The sequence below is a fragment of the Salvelinus namaycush genome, chromosome 1 (genome assembly GCF_016432855.1).
Source record: "Salvelinus namaycush isolate Seneca chromosome 1, SaNama_1.0, whole genome shotgun sequence".
In the NCBI taxonomy this organism is placed as follows: domain Eukaryota; kingdom Metazoa; phylum Chordata; class Actinopteri; order Salmoniformes; family Salmonidae; genus Salvelinus; species Salvelinus namaycush.
Window position 1 is genome coordinate 69733327 of NC_052307.1, and position 15462 is coordinate 69748788.

The following is a 15462-nucleotide window of genomic DNA, read 5'->3' on the forward strand; positions in this document are numbered from 1 at the left end:
TTGGATAGAAAACACTCTGAAGGTTCTAAAACTGTTTGAATGATGTCTGTGAGTATAACATAACTCATATGGCAGGCAAAAACCTGAGAAAAAAAACAAACCAGGAAGTGGGAAATCTGAGATTTGTAGGTTTTCAAGTCTTTGTCTATCCAAGTTAGTGTAAATTTGGTCTGATTGCACTTCCTAAGGCTTCCACTAGATGTCAACAGTCTTTAGAACCTTGTTTCAGGCTTCTACTGTGAAGGGGGGGCGAATAAGAGCTGTTTGAACCAGGTGTCTGGCAGAACGCCATGAGCTAAGTCAGGCGCGCGGCCGTGAGAGCGAGCTCTGTTCCTTTTCATTTCTAAAGACAAAGGAATTGTCCGGTTGAAACATTATTGAAGATTTATGATAAAAAACATCCTAAAGATTGATTCTATACATCGTTTGACATGTTTCTACGAACTGAACTTTTTTGACTTTTCGTCTGGACTTAGTGCTCGCGCGTTGTGCATTTGGATTACTGGACTAAACGCGCAAACGAAAAGGAGGTACTTTGACATAAATGATGGACTTTATCGAACAAAATGAACATTTGTGGAACTGGGATTCCTGGGAGTGCATTCCGATGAAGATCATCAAAGGTAAATTAATATTTATAATGCTATTTCTGACTTTTGTTGACTCCACAACATGGTGGGTATCTGTATGGTGGCTGAGCGCTGTACTCAGATTATCGCATGGTGTGCTTTTGCCATAAAGCTTTTTTGAAATCTGACACAGCGGTTGCATTAAGGAGAAGTATATCTTTAATTCCATGCATAACACTTGTATCTTTTATCAACGTTTATGATGAGTATTCCTATAAATTGATATGGCTCTCTGCAAAATCACTGGATGTTTTGGCTGCAAAACATTACTGAACATAACGCGCCAATGCAAACTGAGATTTTCGGATATAAATATGAACTTTATCGAACAAAACATACATGTATTGTGTAACATGAACTCCTATGAGTGCCATTTGATGAAGATCATCAAAGGTTAGTGATTCATTTTATCTCTATTTCTGCTTTTTGTGACTCTGTGGCTGTGTTTTTCTGTGACTAGGTGCTGACCTAACATAATCAGCTGGTGTGCTTTCATCGTAAAGCCTTTTTGAAATCGGACACTGTGGTGGGATTAACAACAAGTTTACCTTTAAAATGGTGTATAATACTTGTATGTTTGAGGAATTTTAATTATGAGATTTCTGTTGTTTGAATTTGGCGCCCTGCACTTTCACTGGCTGTTGTCAAATCGATCCCGTTAACGGGATTTCAGCTGGAAGAAGTTAAGGTACTTGTATGTGGATATTTTTATTTTACCTTTATTTAACTAGGCAAGTCAGTTAACTTCTCTGTGCTACGGATCCCTTTAGCGGGATAATCTTCCTAAACAACCGCTGAATTGCAGGGCGCAAAATATTACTAAAAATATTTATTATCATGCAGTCACAAGTGAAATAACAAAACACATCTTAGCTTGCTGTTAATCCACCTATCGTGTCAGATTTTGAAAATATGCTTTGCAGCGAAAGCAATCCAAGCTTTTGTGAGTGTATCAATCAATGCTAGAACAGCTAGCACCAAATTAGCATGGTCACGAAAGTCAGAAAAGCAATAAAATTAATCGCTTACCTTTGATAATCTTCGGATGTTTGCACTCACGAGACTCCCAGTTACACAATAAATGTTCTTTTTGTTCGATAAATATTACTTTTATAACAAAAAAACGCCATTTGGGTTGCGCGTTATGTTCAGAAAACCAAAGCCTCGTTCCGTTCGACAAAAATTCCAAAAAGTATCCGTAATGTTCGTAGAAACATGTCAAATGTTTTTTATAATCAATCCTCAGGTTGTTTTTAACAAACATAATCGATAATATTTCAACCGGACCGTAACCTATTCAATAAAAGAGAGAAAGAAAATGGAGAGCTACCCCTCTCGCGCGCAGGAACTAATCAAAGGACACCTGACTAGTTTTGAAAATCTCGCTCATTTTCCAAAATAAAAGCCTGAAACTATGTCTAAAGCCTGGTCACAGCCTGAGGAAGCCATTGGAAAAGGAATCTGGTTGATACCCCTTTAAATGGAAGAAAGACGGGCAAGGAAACACAGATTTAAATAAAATAAATCACTTCCGGGTTAGATTTCCTCAGGCTTTCACCTGCAGAATCAGTCTTGTTATACTCACAGACAATATTTTGACAGTTTTGGAAACGTTAGAGTGTTTTCTATCCTAATCTGTAAATTATATGCATATTCTATGATCTGGACCTGAGAAATAGTCTGTTTCCTTTTCGAACGTTATTTAAAAAAAAAATCTGACCCCTAGCGTCAAGAGGTTTTAAGAACAAATTCTTATTTTCAATGACAGCCTAGGAACAGTGGGTTAACTGCCTTGTTCAGGGGCAGAACGACCGGTTTTTACCTTGTCAGCTCGGGGATTCGATATTGCAACATTATGAGGACCAAAGCATACCTGGCCCACCCCTTAAAATAAACCAGCTCAACTCAACAACAAAACTAGCCAGCCGAGACATCCTGACCCACATATCTGGGCTTGTCCCATCCCACTCTCCCATGCTGCCAGTTAGGTAGCACAACAGAGCTCTGGGCTGGTCCCATCCCACTCTCCCATGCTGCCAGTTAGGTAGCACAACAGAGCTCTGGGCTGGTCCCATCCCACTCTCCCATGCTGCCAGTTAGGTAGCACAACAGAGCTCTGGGCTGGTCCCATCCCACTCTCCCATGCTGCCAGTTAGGTAGCACAGAGGTCTGGTGCTCTTTTCCAGCTCAGTTCAGATGAAGGGGGATGCCTTTCCTCCCTGATTCCTTAATCCAGGATCACACCACACAGGGGGAAAACAGAATAGATGGAGGTGAATTGCAAAGCACAGAGGGGGAGGGGAAGGCCAGGTGAGAGAAAGGGGGAGGATAGGAGAAGGTAAAGGGGGAGGGATTCCATACATCCACCTCATCAGCACATTTGAGAGGGGAGGGAGGGGGTCCTACCTTCTAAACGGTAATGTTCATCACTGATCCCCTCTGCACACGCCTTGTCCAACACATCCTGGAGAAAGAGGAACAGAGACACATTTATTGTAGTGCATTTGTCACGGACCATGCACAACAAATATATATTCCACCAGATTTAGCTACAGAGTTTATTTCCATGTTTGTAGAGGAAGTAGAGAGGAAGAGTACAGTCACCATATAAACAAAGTATTCTAGATAGACACTGGAGATCTACATTAGAGCCGCCAATACATCCTGGCATGGCTAAATCCAAATGACAGTATTCAGCTCTATATATTTAGAGCTTGTTTGTGAGATGAAGCTGAGCAGAACCATAAAGTTAGAGAAGACAGTACTGTAATTGAAGAATCTAAACAGAGTGAGCGTATGACTGACTGCCACTGACACACAGTACTGGAGTTAGTCAAAGAACGGTCTCAATCACTGGTCACAATTACACTCTTCCTGTGGGGAATCCTGTGGGGTTGTCTGTGAGGTTATTTTCGTGACGGGGTCTATCGTCATTGGGGGTAGCGATACGCTGGTGGGATTCAGTCCATCCGACCCGAGCCCCTCTCCTCTCCTGGCAGCCGTGTCTGTGAGTGCATACCAATAGGACTGCGTGATATGTGAGCACAGGGCTTAACCATGGAAAATGTCAACTCAGGTGTCTGTGGCATGACAGTCATCTGGCCCAATAACCATTACACACACACACCCCTGAGAGTTCTCGTTCGCACACACACCCCTGATCTGAGAGTTCTCTTTCACACACCCCTGATCTGAGAGTTCTCTTTCACACACCCCTGATCTGAGAGTTCTCTCACACACCCCTGATCTGAGAGTTCTCTTTCACACACCCCTGATCTGAGAGTTCTCTTTCACACACCCCTGATCTGAGAGTTCTCTTTCACACACCCCTGATCTGAGAGTTCTCTTTCACACACCCCTGATCTGAGAGTTCTCTTTCACACGCCCCTGATCTGAGAGTTCTCTTTCACACACCCCTGATCTGAGAGTTCTCTCACACACCCCTGATCTGAGAGTTCTCTTTCACACACCCCTGATCTGAGAGTTCTCTTTCACACACCCCTGATCTGAGAGTTCTCTTTCACACACACACACACACACATCGGAAAAAGCTCTCTCTCTGGCATTGACATATATACTACTGAAAACACTCTCATACCGTAAGCCTACACAGATATACACCCAGAGACATAGTAACTACATGATAAACACAGCAATCAAATCAAAAACCACTAAAACAACACCTGAGCTGCTTGATCTAGTCTATGTGGAGCTACTAGCTCTGTGTCTCTCCCCCCTCTCTGTATCGCCCCCCCCCCCCCTCTCTGTATCGCTCTCTCAGTGTCTCTCCCCTCTGTGTTAAAGAGGGGGATTTATGAGAGTGAGAAGATGTAGGAGGGATTTGGGTTTAATCCAGTAGAGAGGTAGAGTTCAGCTGGTGTGATCCTAGCCCAGTCAGCCTAGTAGAGCAGCTCTGCAGTGTGCCCAGTGGGGTGGCCCCTCAGGAGGAGTGTACACCACATCACTGACTGACTGACTATAGTGCACTAAATATGGAGTAGGGTGCCATTTGGGAAACAGCTTGACTGAGGCTGTCTGAATCATTAAAACCTCCTCAGGATGTAGCCAGGTTCCTCGCTCTCCCTCTGAGCTGAAACCTTACCAGCCTGCTATTTAAACTAGGCCTGACCCAGACGAATTTGGTCAGGCCCAAAAGAAGCCAGCCCAGGAGATAAAAATCAGACACCGACTGTGTGGAAAGATTGAGAGTGGAGATCGAGATAGGAGGGGAGTGGGTGGTGGGGAGGTGGGACGGTGGGGAGAGAGTTATATGAAGCGGTGTTGTGTTGCTGCTTAGGCGCTCAGCCCCTGCTTTGCCTTTGCGAGGCAGCCAGCAGAGCAGTCTGCAGCAGACAGGGTAAGTAACAGGAGAGGCTCTCCATGTGTACGCTGCTTTAAAAGATATCCCTGTCCAACAAGAACACACTCAGAGACCTGAATATCTCAACGCTGCTGAAATCCTGCTGCCAGCACACATCTGTAACGCATTTCTGAATGCCTTGTATTTACAGATCCTCAGCGGGGGGCTCTGAATGTAGTACAGATTAAGCTGTATTGTGTAGCGCGTGTGTGTGTGTGAGTGTGAGAGACAGACGGAGACAGAGAGAGAGAAAGAGCTGCAGTCAGATGGCTGTCCCTGAGTGGCGTCAGAACTATCTCTGCAGGTCAGGCAGAGTTCTGCAGGTCAGAGGAGGGCGGCTCTGGAGCGCCAGCTGACAACTTAATTGTCAGTAGTACTGCAGCCAGCATTGGCACCACAGCCACAGAGCTCCAGGTCTACAGTACTCTTCACAATTAAGGTCCAGGCCTGTACAGTAACTCCAGCCCAGGACCCAGCCCAGGCCACAGCCTCCTTCCATAAACCCCTCCCAGACAAATCACCCCTCAATCAATATTCTTCCAGCCTCTCTCTCTCACCAGGGTTTATGCTCTGAAATCAAACAATGAAGGCGGCTGGGTTTTAGTTACAATGAGCAACATCCCTCCAACCAAACTCTCAAAGCACACACACACTCTCTCTCTCTATCACATATGCACAGTATTGAGTCAAGCACATTTTCTGTTTTTGATGAATGACACAAAATGGAGGGATTAGCCAAGAACATGAGAACAGGAGAAAGAGGAATGTGCTAATTGGTTGTTGTCTGTGATGATGGATGGCAACAGTATTAGTATGCTGGGGTTACTCTGGGATCTGCTCTTGGCATCTCTGCTTAATGTTTTTCTACATTCAGTAAAACCCCTAGATTATTTTTTTCAGCGCTCTCACTCCCTCTCTCGCCCCCTCTCATTTCTCTCACTCACTCGCTCTCGTTTCTTTCTCTCACTCCCTCGCTCTCGTTTCTTTCTCTCACTCCCTCTCCCTCCCTCTCGTTTCTCCCTCCCTCTCTCTCGTTTCTTTCTCTCACCCACTCTCCCTCCCTCTCGTTTCTCTCTCCCGCCCACTCTTGTTTCTCTCTCTCCACCTTGTTTCTCTCTCTCTCTCCACCTTGTTTCTCTCTCTCTCACTCCATTGTTTCTCCCTCTCTCTCACTCCATTGTTTCTCCCTCTCTCTCACTCCATTGTTTCTCTCTCTCTCTCACTCCATTGTTCCTCTCTCTCACTCCATTGTTCCTCTCTCTCACTCCAGTGTTCCGCTCTCTCACTCCAGTGTTCCGCTCTCTCACTCCAGTGTTCCGCTCTCTCACTCCAGTGTTCCGCTCTCTCACTCCAGTGTTCCGCTCTCTCACTCCATTGTTCCTCTCTCTCACTCCATTGTTCCTCTCTCTCACTCCATTGTTCCTCTCTCTCACTCCATTGTTCCTCTCTCTCACTCCATTGTTCCTCTCTCTCACTCCATTGTTCCTCTCTCTCACTCCATTGTTCCTCTCTCTCACTCTCTCCCTTGTTTCTCTCACTATCTCTCTCCCTTGTTTCTCTCCCTCCATCTCCCTCCCCTCTCCCTCCCCTCTCACTCCCTCCCCTCTCACTCCATCACCCCCTCCCCTCCATCTCCCTCCATCTCCACCCCCCCCTCACACCCCCCCCCCCCCCCCCCCTCCCCTCACTCCATCTCCCCCCCCTCCATCTCCCTTCCCTCTCTTTCAGTGAGGCTCAGGTCCTCACCAGGCAGGCAGAGGGCTGGATCAGCTTTATTCAGTGCTATGAGAATGAAGTTTAATCCCCTGAACCTCACTTCTGACTCTGGTGGTGACACACTGAGCACTCCATTGTCTTCAGCGCCTCCCTGCCACCTCAGCATCTTCATTTAGATCAATGGAGGACCTGGCCCAGGCCCACACCCCTCAGGCCCTCACCCTTCTCTACTGTGGGACTGACCGCTCTTTTCTTCCTGGGGACCTCACAGGGACCCCACAGCTCCCAGGTTTGAGGATTAGGGAATGGGGATACTGACTAGTGACCTCTGTCCTCTTTAAGGGGGTTCTAAAAAAGGTTTAGGACTTGTTTTAGTTCATTGATGGATTCTTGGCTGGCTCAATAGATTTCACACAGGATGCTTACTGATTTTTTTTAAATTCACACTTCAAAGTTGTTTCATCCTCTCAGCTTCAGGGCCAATGTGGGCTTCAATACACAAGTGACGATATCAAAGAAGAATGTATACTATTCTTAAAATGTTCTTCAGTGATAGCATCTTTTGTTCAGCCAACCTTTATACTTTATCTTCAATGACCGTGTTTTCCACTGGCTATAAGCATGGTAATGAGCTGACCTTAAAAGAGCCATCCATCTTGACCTGTCGTGTCAGGCCAATGAGCCAATCACAGGCCTGCCTGGTGACCTTTGTCCTATGTGGGGTCAAGGGTCACAATAGGAGTGCAGCTTAAGGCAAACAGAGTCAGGGACAAGGCCAAGAGCTGCACCATCTCAAGTAGACCTCAATGAACACTGCATCTTCCTGGATCTTTCATACCTTCAGTAACCGTCTTCCATACTATATATGCTAATCAAATGTGCTTCCCTGGTCTAACTCTATACAACAAAACAAAAAAGTGAAGGCCCAGCTGCTCATTTGAGAAATAGTTGAGGAGAATGAATTGCTCAGATGAACATTGCGTGATACTGTACGTGTAAAGGTCTTTTGGCTTTTTTTCCTGTGTGTTCACGACTGGTGTTATGGAGTGTTTATGAAGGTTTTACGAAGACTACAGTGAAGTGTCACTTTCCTAGCTCTGCAGAACGTATTTGGGCGCTACGCCAGAGCTTCAGAGTATCATGAAAGGCTGTAAGCACATGAACAAGCCTCTTTCCTCCAACGCTTGGAACCACCAAAAACAATTTTCCAGACATGATGTTTAATGTTCTGTGGAAACCAAAGTTTAAAGCATTTTGCTTTCAACAGGAGCCAGACCCTTCAGAGCGTCTTCTCTTCTGGGCTTGGAGGATGGAGGATTGTATGGCCCCAGTGTGTTTTAAAGTTGTTAAAGCCCCTTCACAGAAAGTGATTTATTCCTAGAGCAGCATAAGACAGGAACACAGTGTGACTGTGCTGCATTACAGCATCCCAGCTAGCTACATCAGTAGTGGACAGGCTGCCCGCTCCGTCTACTAGGGTTGTTTGATTTGGCCTTTGAATCAAAATGGCGGACCAACGGCAATGAAACACATTAATATGGATTTGAATAAGGGAAAATAAAGGAAAACCCAGATTTGCGTATTTACAAATAATAATATTTTTAAGAACTAACATTGGTTATATTGAGAGTTTAAGTGAGCCAAGAGAGCCAAGGCACCACTGACTGCAGGGGTGAAAAGCAAATCATAGACTGACTGAAGTTTGGCAAGTTAGGGCATGAGGTTGCCATGGGGGCCCGCCAGCCTTACCCAGGCACTGTGTTCACAGACAGACTGGGCCGTGTGTGTGTGTGTGTGTGTAATTACATGTGCGTGTGTGTTTATGTGTGTGACCGTGTGGTTGCGAGCGCATTCAGTGTATGAGTGCGTGTGTAACTACCATATGTGTGTTTACGTGTGTAAGTGTGGGGTTGTGGAAAGTCCTACAAGGCCCTGGTCTCTACGCTGTCTACCTCCACCCAACACAGGCGGCTGACAATTTAAGCGGGCGGCCGACGACAGCTCCACCTGATCGTGAACCAGCCAGCCAGGGCGCAGGGCTCGGTGGAGGCCTCGGGAGCAGTGTTGGGTTGGAGCAGTGTTACTAGTTACTGGCACTTCTTCAAAACCCAGGAAAAATCTCATTATGGGAGTGAAGCGTTGGGTTGGGTGCCACCCGCTGCTCTCTGCTCTCCTCTCCCAGGCAGTGCTGGAACTGGAGAAAACCTTCAGGTCTTACACTGGAGCAAGACAGGCCCACGATGCCGAGCAGGGAGGGAAACAACACATGGATGGCCATTTAGGGAACGTGAGGAAGACAACAGAGCGAGGAAGACAAGAGAGGGATGAGGGAATGGTTGGTGGCCATGTCGTTCTGGTTCTGTGTCAGTTAGGCCTGCTTGGTCCTTTTGACAGAGAGACACAGAGGATCACAGACCATAGGCCTCACCCAAAACCAAGAGGAAATGTAACCTTTATTTAACTAGGCAAGTCAGTTAAGAACAAATTCTTATTTACAACGATGGCCTACACCGGCCAAACCCAGACGACGCTGGGCAAATTGTGCGCCGCCCTATGGGACTCCAAATCACGGCCGGTTGTGATACAGCCTGGATTCGAACCAGGATGTCTGTAGTGACACCTCTAGCACTGGGATGCAGTGCCTTAGACTGCTGCACCATTCGGGAGCCCAGGTTTTAAAAAAGGAAAGGGGTTTTAAGTGTAAAAATTGTCCGGGTGATATCGGTCTACAGCAACTAAGCTCCTCTCAGCCATGGCCACATGTCAGAGTCAAGACAGGGTTATGAATAACCTAGAAAACCACACCATTGCTAACATCTGAAATAAATAATTAAATATATATATATAAATAAAATTCATAAATGAAAGAAATCAACTAAAACTGCTTGTTTTTAAAGCCAAGACATTGCCGAACTAAAACAACAAAAAGTATATTGGTTTTAGGGCTGCAAATGAGCTTAAGGTGTAGTGTTACAGGAGCAGGACCTCAAGAGGAAATGCCCATCCCCTCTCCGCCCCCAACAGAGTAAGCTGAGACACTCCGGAGGCTGGTTCAAAGGTTTGGGTCTGGTGCTGTGACTATATCCTTGAGAAGGGGGATCTGGATCAGAGAGGTAAAAGTGCAGTGACCCTTTTAATTGTGTAGTACTGTTTGCAAAAACAGAAAGCATCAGACACCAGACAGCAGCTTAGAACTAGGTTGAAAACTGAGTCAAATGGGGTGGAACTACATGGACTTGTCCAATAATAAATGCAAATTTGTGTTTTCTGTTGCCATAATGAACATGACCCAAGACTCAGCTTCAGTTCTTCATGTGAACTGCTCCTCCTCTGCTCCTCCTCCTCCTAAATGTCACTACCCGACATTTAACAGCCACAGTCAGACTGGGCGGCACGTACCGACAAAACACGACGTTTTGAAATGGTTCCAAGATAGAAAGTGTTGTTGTGAGGTAGTGAACGGAGCACTGCCTCTAAGCATGGCTTCGATAAGGATCGGTTTGCACACCTGAAATTAAGATCTCAGATAATCATATACCGTAGCGAACCTGGCAGGAGACAAAGACACATCTACCAGGGAGGAGAAAGCAGAGAGACAATTATTGTGCAACACATCTGTTAGATCAACAGCCATCTCTGTGTGCGTGTGTGCGCGCGTGTTGAGTAAACATAATGTAGGTGTCTGCATGTAGAACTATGAGCCAGAACCAGAGAGACCTGTTCTGTTGTTCAACTGTGAAGAGCCTATCCTCTCGGGCCAAAACATCTGATGCTACTTTGAGGTATTTCTTTGGTTCCCTCAAATCATAGATACTTGGACGGACTCCAACATCATAGATCTTTATTATGCATAACTGCATAAAAGCAGAGGAGAGGCCGTTTGACATGCCAAGAAAAGAGACATATCTGTTTTCTTTTACAATGCTATTTGATACACAACTGAACGTTTTTCGCTGAGATCAAAGCATGTCAAGGCAATCCAAGGTTTGATCTTGAGGTCCTTTTCAACTTGTGAGCCAAGTCCAGCCTGATCAGATAAAACCCTCTTCAAGGAAACAAAGAATGTTTCCTTGAACTCTAACTGGACCATAACAACTCACTGACTGAACTCCAGGTTGCCAGTTTGAAACACCATGCCAGACGGTCGGAGGATAACGGTGGCTAATTGGACGCTTCTGAAGGAGCAGAGGACCAGACACCTTCATTGCAGTCGGCGAGGTTACGGTGCAGACTCTGCGGCCCCACGCCTGACACTGCTCACTCACAGCACACCCACTTGTTTTTCCTTCCTGCCTGTGACCCAGGAAGGAAATTATAGCCACAGGCTGGGGATTCGTCAGCAGTCAGTCAGCCAGTCAGGTTGGAGGAAGCTGCCTTATGATGTGTATGGTATGCAGTGAGCAGCACCAGGGCTCTGTGATGGCTACGCTGGGCTGGTTAGGAGAGGTGGAGAGGCCTGGAAGGATGCATGCCAGTGGGCTTACCATCTTATCTCTAGTTAACTGGACAGGTCACACACAGACAGCTCTCAACACTGGGAAGGGGGGAAAAGTCCTGTGATTGGAGGAGCTGTGGTGTCCAACTTCATGGATTCATGCTGGTATGTTTAGTGACATTTGGTGTCTGTGCAGACCAACTGCATAATATAACATTGCTGAATGTGATGCCTTTGGATCCCAGATTTAACTCATGGGCCTGGAGAGAGAAAATTGTGTGTGCGTGTGTGCATGAGCGTTGGCATGCCTGCTTGCATGTGTGCCCGTCTGCGTGAATCCAGCTCTGTTGACAGCCCCCCAGAAGACTCCTCCTCTAATGACTGGCTCTTATAGTGTGATTGTACACGACCTGCCCACCATTCATTTTCACCAAGTCAGATTAACATTGCAAACATTGCTGGTCACATTACCTCATCCACATCAAAGGCTTCCCCCTAAAAGGCTCAGTAGAATATTAGTGGAGATTTACAGCCCTCATTTCTGTACTTCAGAAACATGCTGATCTCCCTCCTTCCCTCTTCGTGGTTCATGTGTGAAGTTAGCCAACGCTTTAATGACCCATTTACAAAACCTTTACACCTGCAAAGATAATATTTTACAGCTCTGCTAGCTTGCTAACCCCTTGGGCAACACACCACTGTAACCTGCCTGTTTCTCAAGGCATAAAGCAAGGTATTTATTAGGGCTTTGAAAAATATGTAACCACAGCAATTAGATTTTATCAGGCTGTTTATCAAACGAGTGTCTCAGAGAGGAGAAAATGGCTGCTTGATCAAGGGTCTTTAAAGCTCATGTTAGTCTGTGGTTGGTTCCCCCCAGCCCAGCAGCAGAGAAGGGGTTCATGGAGATACAGTAGATAGACCATATGAACGCCAGGTGGACTGCTCTCTCTCTCTCTCAATTCAATTCAATGGGCTTTATTGGCATGGGAAACATATGTTTACATTGCCAAAGCATGTGAAATAGATGAACAGTAAACATTACACAAACATGTCAAAGGAACAGAGACAATTCAAATGTCATTATGGCTATGTACAATGTTGTAACGATGTGCAAATAGTACAAAAGGGAAGATAAATAAACATAAATATGGGTTGTATTTACAATGGTGTTTGTTCTTCACGCTCTCTCTCGAACACATTCTCCGCCAGCCAGCCCAGCCACTATGATGAACCCTCTCTGGGAGAAAGCCTCCATTCCCAGGGGGAGCCAGGATTGGAGACCGCTTGTCACTTGGCCTTGATTTACAGGTGGCCCAGTCTGCCAAGAGTAGCAAATCACTATTTATTTTATTTTATTTTTTTATTTTACCGTTATTTTACCAGGTAAGTTGACTGAGAACACGTTCTCATTTGCAGCAACGACCTGGGGAATAGTTACAGGGGAGAGGAGGGGGATGACTGAGCCAATTGTAAACTGAGGATTATTAGGTGACCATGATGGTATGAGGGCCAGGTCGGGAATTTAGCCAGGACACCGGGGTTAACACCCCTACTCTTACAATAAGTACCATGGGATCTTCAGGGACCACAGAGAGTCAGGACACCCGTTTAACTATGTTATAGCCCTTGTCTTTGAATGCAGAGTGAAGTGAAGCACATTTCTAAAGAATGGAAGAGATGAGGGGAGAGGATAGGAGCCGTATAGGCAGCAGAGAAAGTGTTACACCTCATCTCTGTCTGAGGGCCTGGGCGGTTAAAACTGCAATCACATAGCTCTCACCTCCACACAGGAAATGATGGAGCACTTTGGAACCATCTAGCTATAGTGCCAAGCAGCAGCAGAGAGCTGTATGCGTTCCAGAGGGCTTGACACAGTGTGTCTAGGAAGTCTGGGTAATTAGTTGAAGTATCATGAGTTGGTTTAGGAGACGGTGATGTAGGGGTATGTGTGGGTTCAGACACTGGGAGGGAGGGGGTCTATAGCCCTCAGGGTAAGTAGAAAGTGACAGGCACTTCAGCCTCTTACCACAGACAGAGCACTGGGGAGATATCCAGCTAAACACACCTCTGTTCTCTATCTTGTCAGGAAATGACATCTGGGCCTACATCTGCTCTGACTGCCCTTCTTTCAATGTCCCAAGCCATTATCTAAAGGGACCATTCACAGCCACTTCCAGATAGCTGTGTCTTGTTTTTAAACCTAGGACAAAGGTGGAATAAGGTTTAGGTGAACACTTTTCTAAGGTTGACAAGAGAAGGAACCCAGAGACCTGAAAGACAGTCACCACACCTTAGACCACAGACTTTATTGGAGCCTATATGAGGACTTTTTCAACCCAGTCCAGACACCCTCCCTAGTCCACGTCATATGTAACTACGTAAAAACCATCTCACATGTTCAACTTTAAAAACTTTACACAAACATTCTTTCTAATTACAGACAACTTCTCAACTTAGCAAATAAACACAGGGGCAGAAATAACCACTTCCAACTCCAGAGAGCACTCTGGTGCCAGTGGCAGGTTTAAGGGTTTCTAGTCATAGCTCTAACCAGAACTAGTGGTCAGGGTTAGCTGTCAGTTGGTCATGATAATGAACTTTGGTGGAGCATGTTGTTCACGCTCGTGCTTGACTGAATCCCCTGCAAGCACACACACAATCGCCTGCACAGCACGTGTGTACACTACTACACAGGAAAAGTTACCAGTGACAAACCAATCAGGAAACGGGCACTCAAACAGGAAGGAACAAAACAAATCTCTGAGCACCCCACTCACAGAATCCAGGACTCAGTCATTGAACCTCTCACTTTTGTTGGTTTCAAAGATCTTGGGAAATGTGTAGCATTAGTAGTGGCTTCATAATCTCAAGTATCACACCGACGGCATACAGGCGGATTGGCTTTGAAGCATCAAATATGAATCGGCACAGTCAGTTTGTTCCACTTCCACTCCCTTCAGGCAACCCCTGTATTTCACTCACAGATTTCAAAATCTGTGAGGTTCCACTGATACTGCAGCAGAAAGTTAAAGCATAACCGTTTCAGATAGATAGCTCACTCAGAAGGAGGAGGTGAACGACACACTGCATTTGAAACCGTATTTCCATCTGCCCCAGGTGTACCTCAGAGAGGGATACAACTTAAGCTAGGCCCATCACAGTCCAATGGCTGGGCACACTTAAGCTAGGCCCACCACAGTCCAATGGCTGGGCACACTTAAGCTAGAAGAACACTGAAGCTTCTGGAGTGGAAATGACCCATAGATGTTACACAGTGTTTAGTAATTACAGTTGTGCTATTAGAGTTGAAATGGGGTAGCAGAGGCAAGACAGTGAGGCATGTGTCAACCTCTGCCTGGTGGGGAGGCCTACAGCTCAGGCCCCTGGTTGTTCCTACACACTCACCCTGTCCCCTGAGCACTGTCATTAGCCCTCAGGAGATTCCCCCAGCTGCCCTCATCATGCACACAGATACACCACATGCATACACAAACCAACAAAAACAACTCTGGGCAATATAATCAGAGGCCACAGATGAAGAACCAACCAGCCACGCACCCCCACAAACCAGTAGTCACAGTTAAACGCTTGACAGCCTGTGGCCACTTTACATTCAGTTCCATTTAGAGTTCACACAGACCAACTCCATTTCTGGTTAAGCACTCTACCGGTTGAGGTTCCTCTGCCTGTGTTTAGCATGAGTAATGGGTTATGTAATGGGACTCCTCCCTGGTCGTCCTGACCCAGTGACAGGCTATGACGTGGGGTAAAGTCCTCACCTCTCTGGGCCTCACTCAGGCACCTGTGGAGCATAAACACACCGGAGAGCAGCGGGGAGCAGGGCCTTCCTTTACAGCTGGGCCCCCCTGCCCCTGTCCTGTGTTTGGGTTTCTCTCAACCGAAAAAAATCCCCTAACAGACAATCCAGGCCCAAATATGCACCCTGGGTCCCAGGCGCCATGGGAAGGGCCTACGTCCCACGCTGGATGTCAGGAGGAGGCCACAATGGTCCCAGAGCTGTTTAATGTTTATCTATGCCCCACTTCCTCTGTTCCCTCTCCGTCTGTCACTCAGGTGACCACAGGATTCTAGTGGTCACCCTGTGTCTGAAGCAGAGAGTAACTACTCCAAGAGCTGTAGACTGGAGAACATCATTGGTGTCATCCTACTAATGAAAACATACAAATGTGGAAGTAGACTAAATTGGTATTTGGCTGTTACTAATCCTAAATCAACAAGTAAATAAATATGTTGAGAGAGTGTGCATATGTGTGCGCTTGACTGTGTGTGTGTGTGTGTGTGTGTGTGTGTGTGTGTGT

General features: G+C 46.2%; 1 protein-coding gene across 1 annotated transcript in view; it reads right to left on the reverse strand.

Annotated features, from left to right (window-relative positions):
• LOC120056549 (protein naked cuticle homolog 1-like) overlaps positions 1-15462 on the reverse strand; it is a 38198-nt gene that overhangs the window by 9141 nt on the left and 13595 nt on the right. The window contains exon 4 of the mRNA XM_039004735.1: positions 3036-3093. Coding sequence (XP_038860663.1) covers positions 3036-3093 — 58 coding nt within the window. The remainder of the gene's footprint in view (positions 1-3035; positions 3094-15462) is intronic.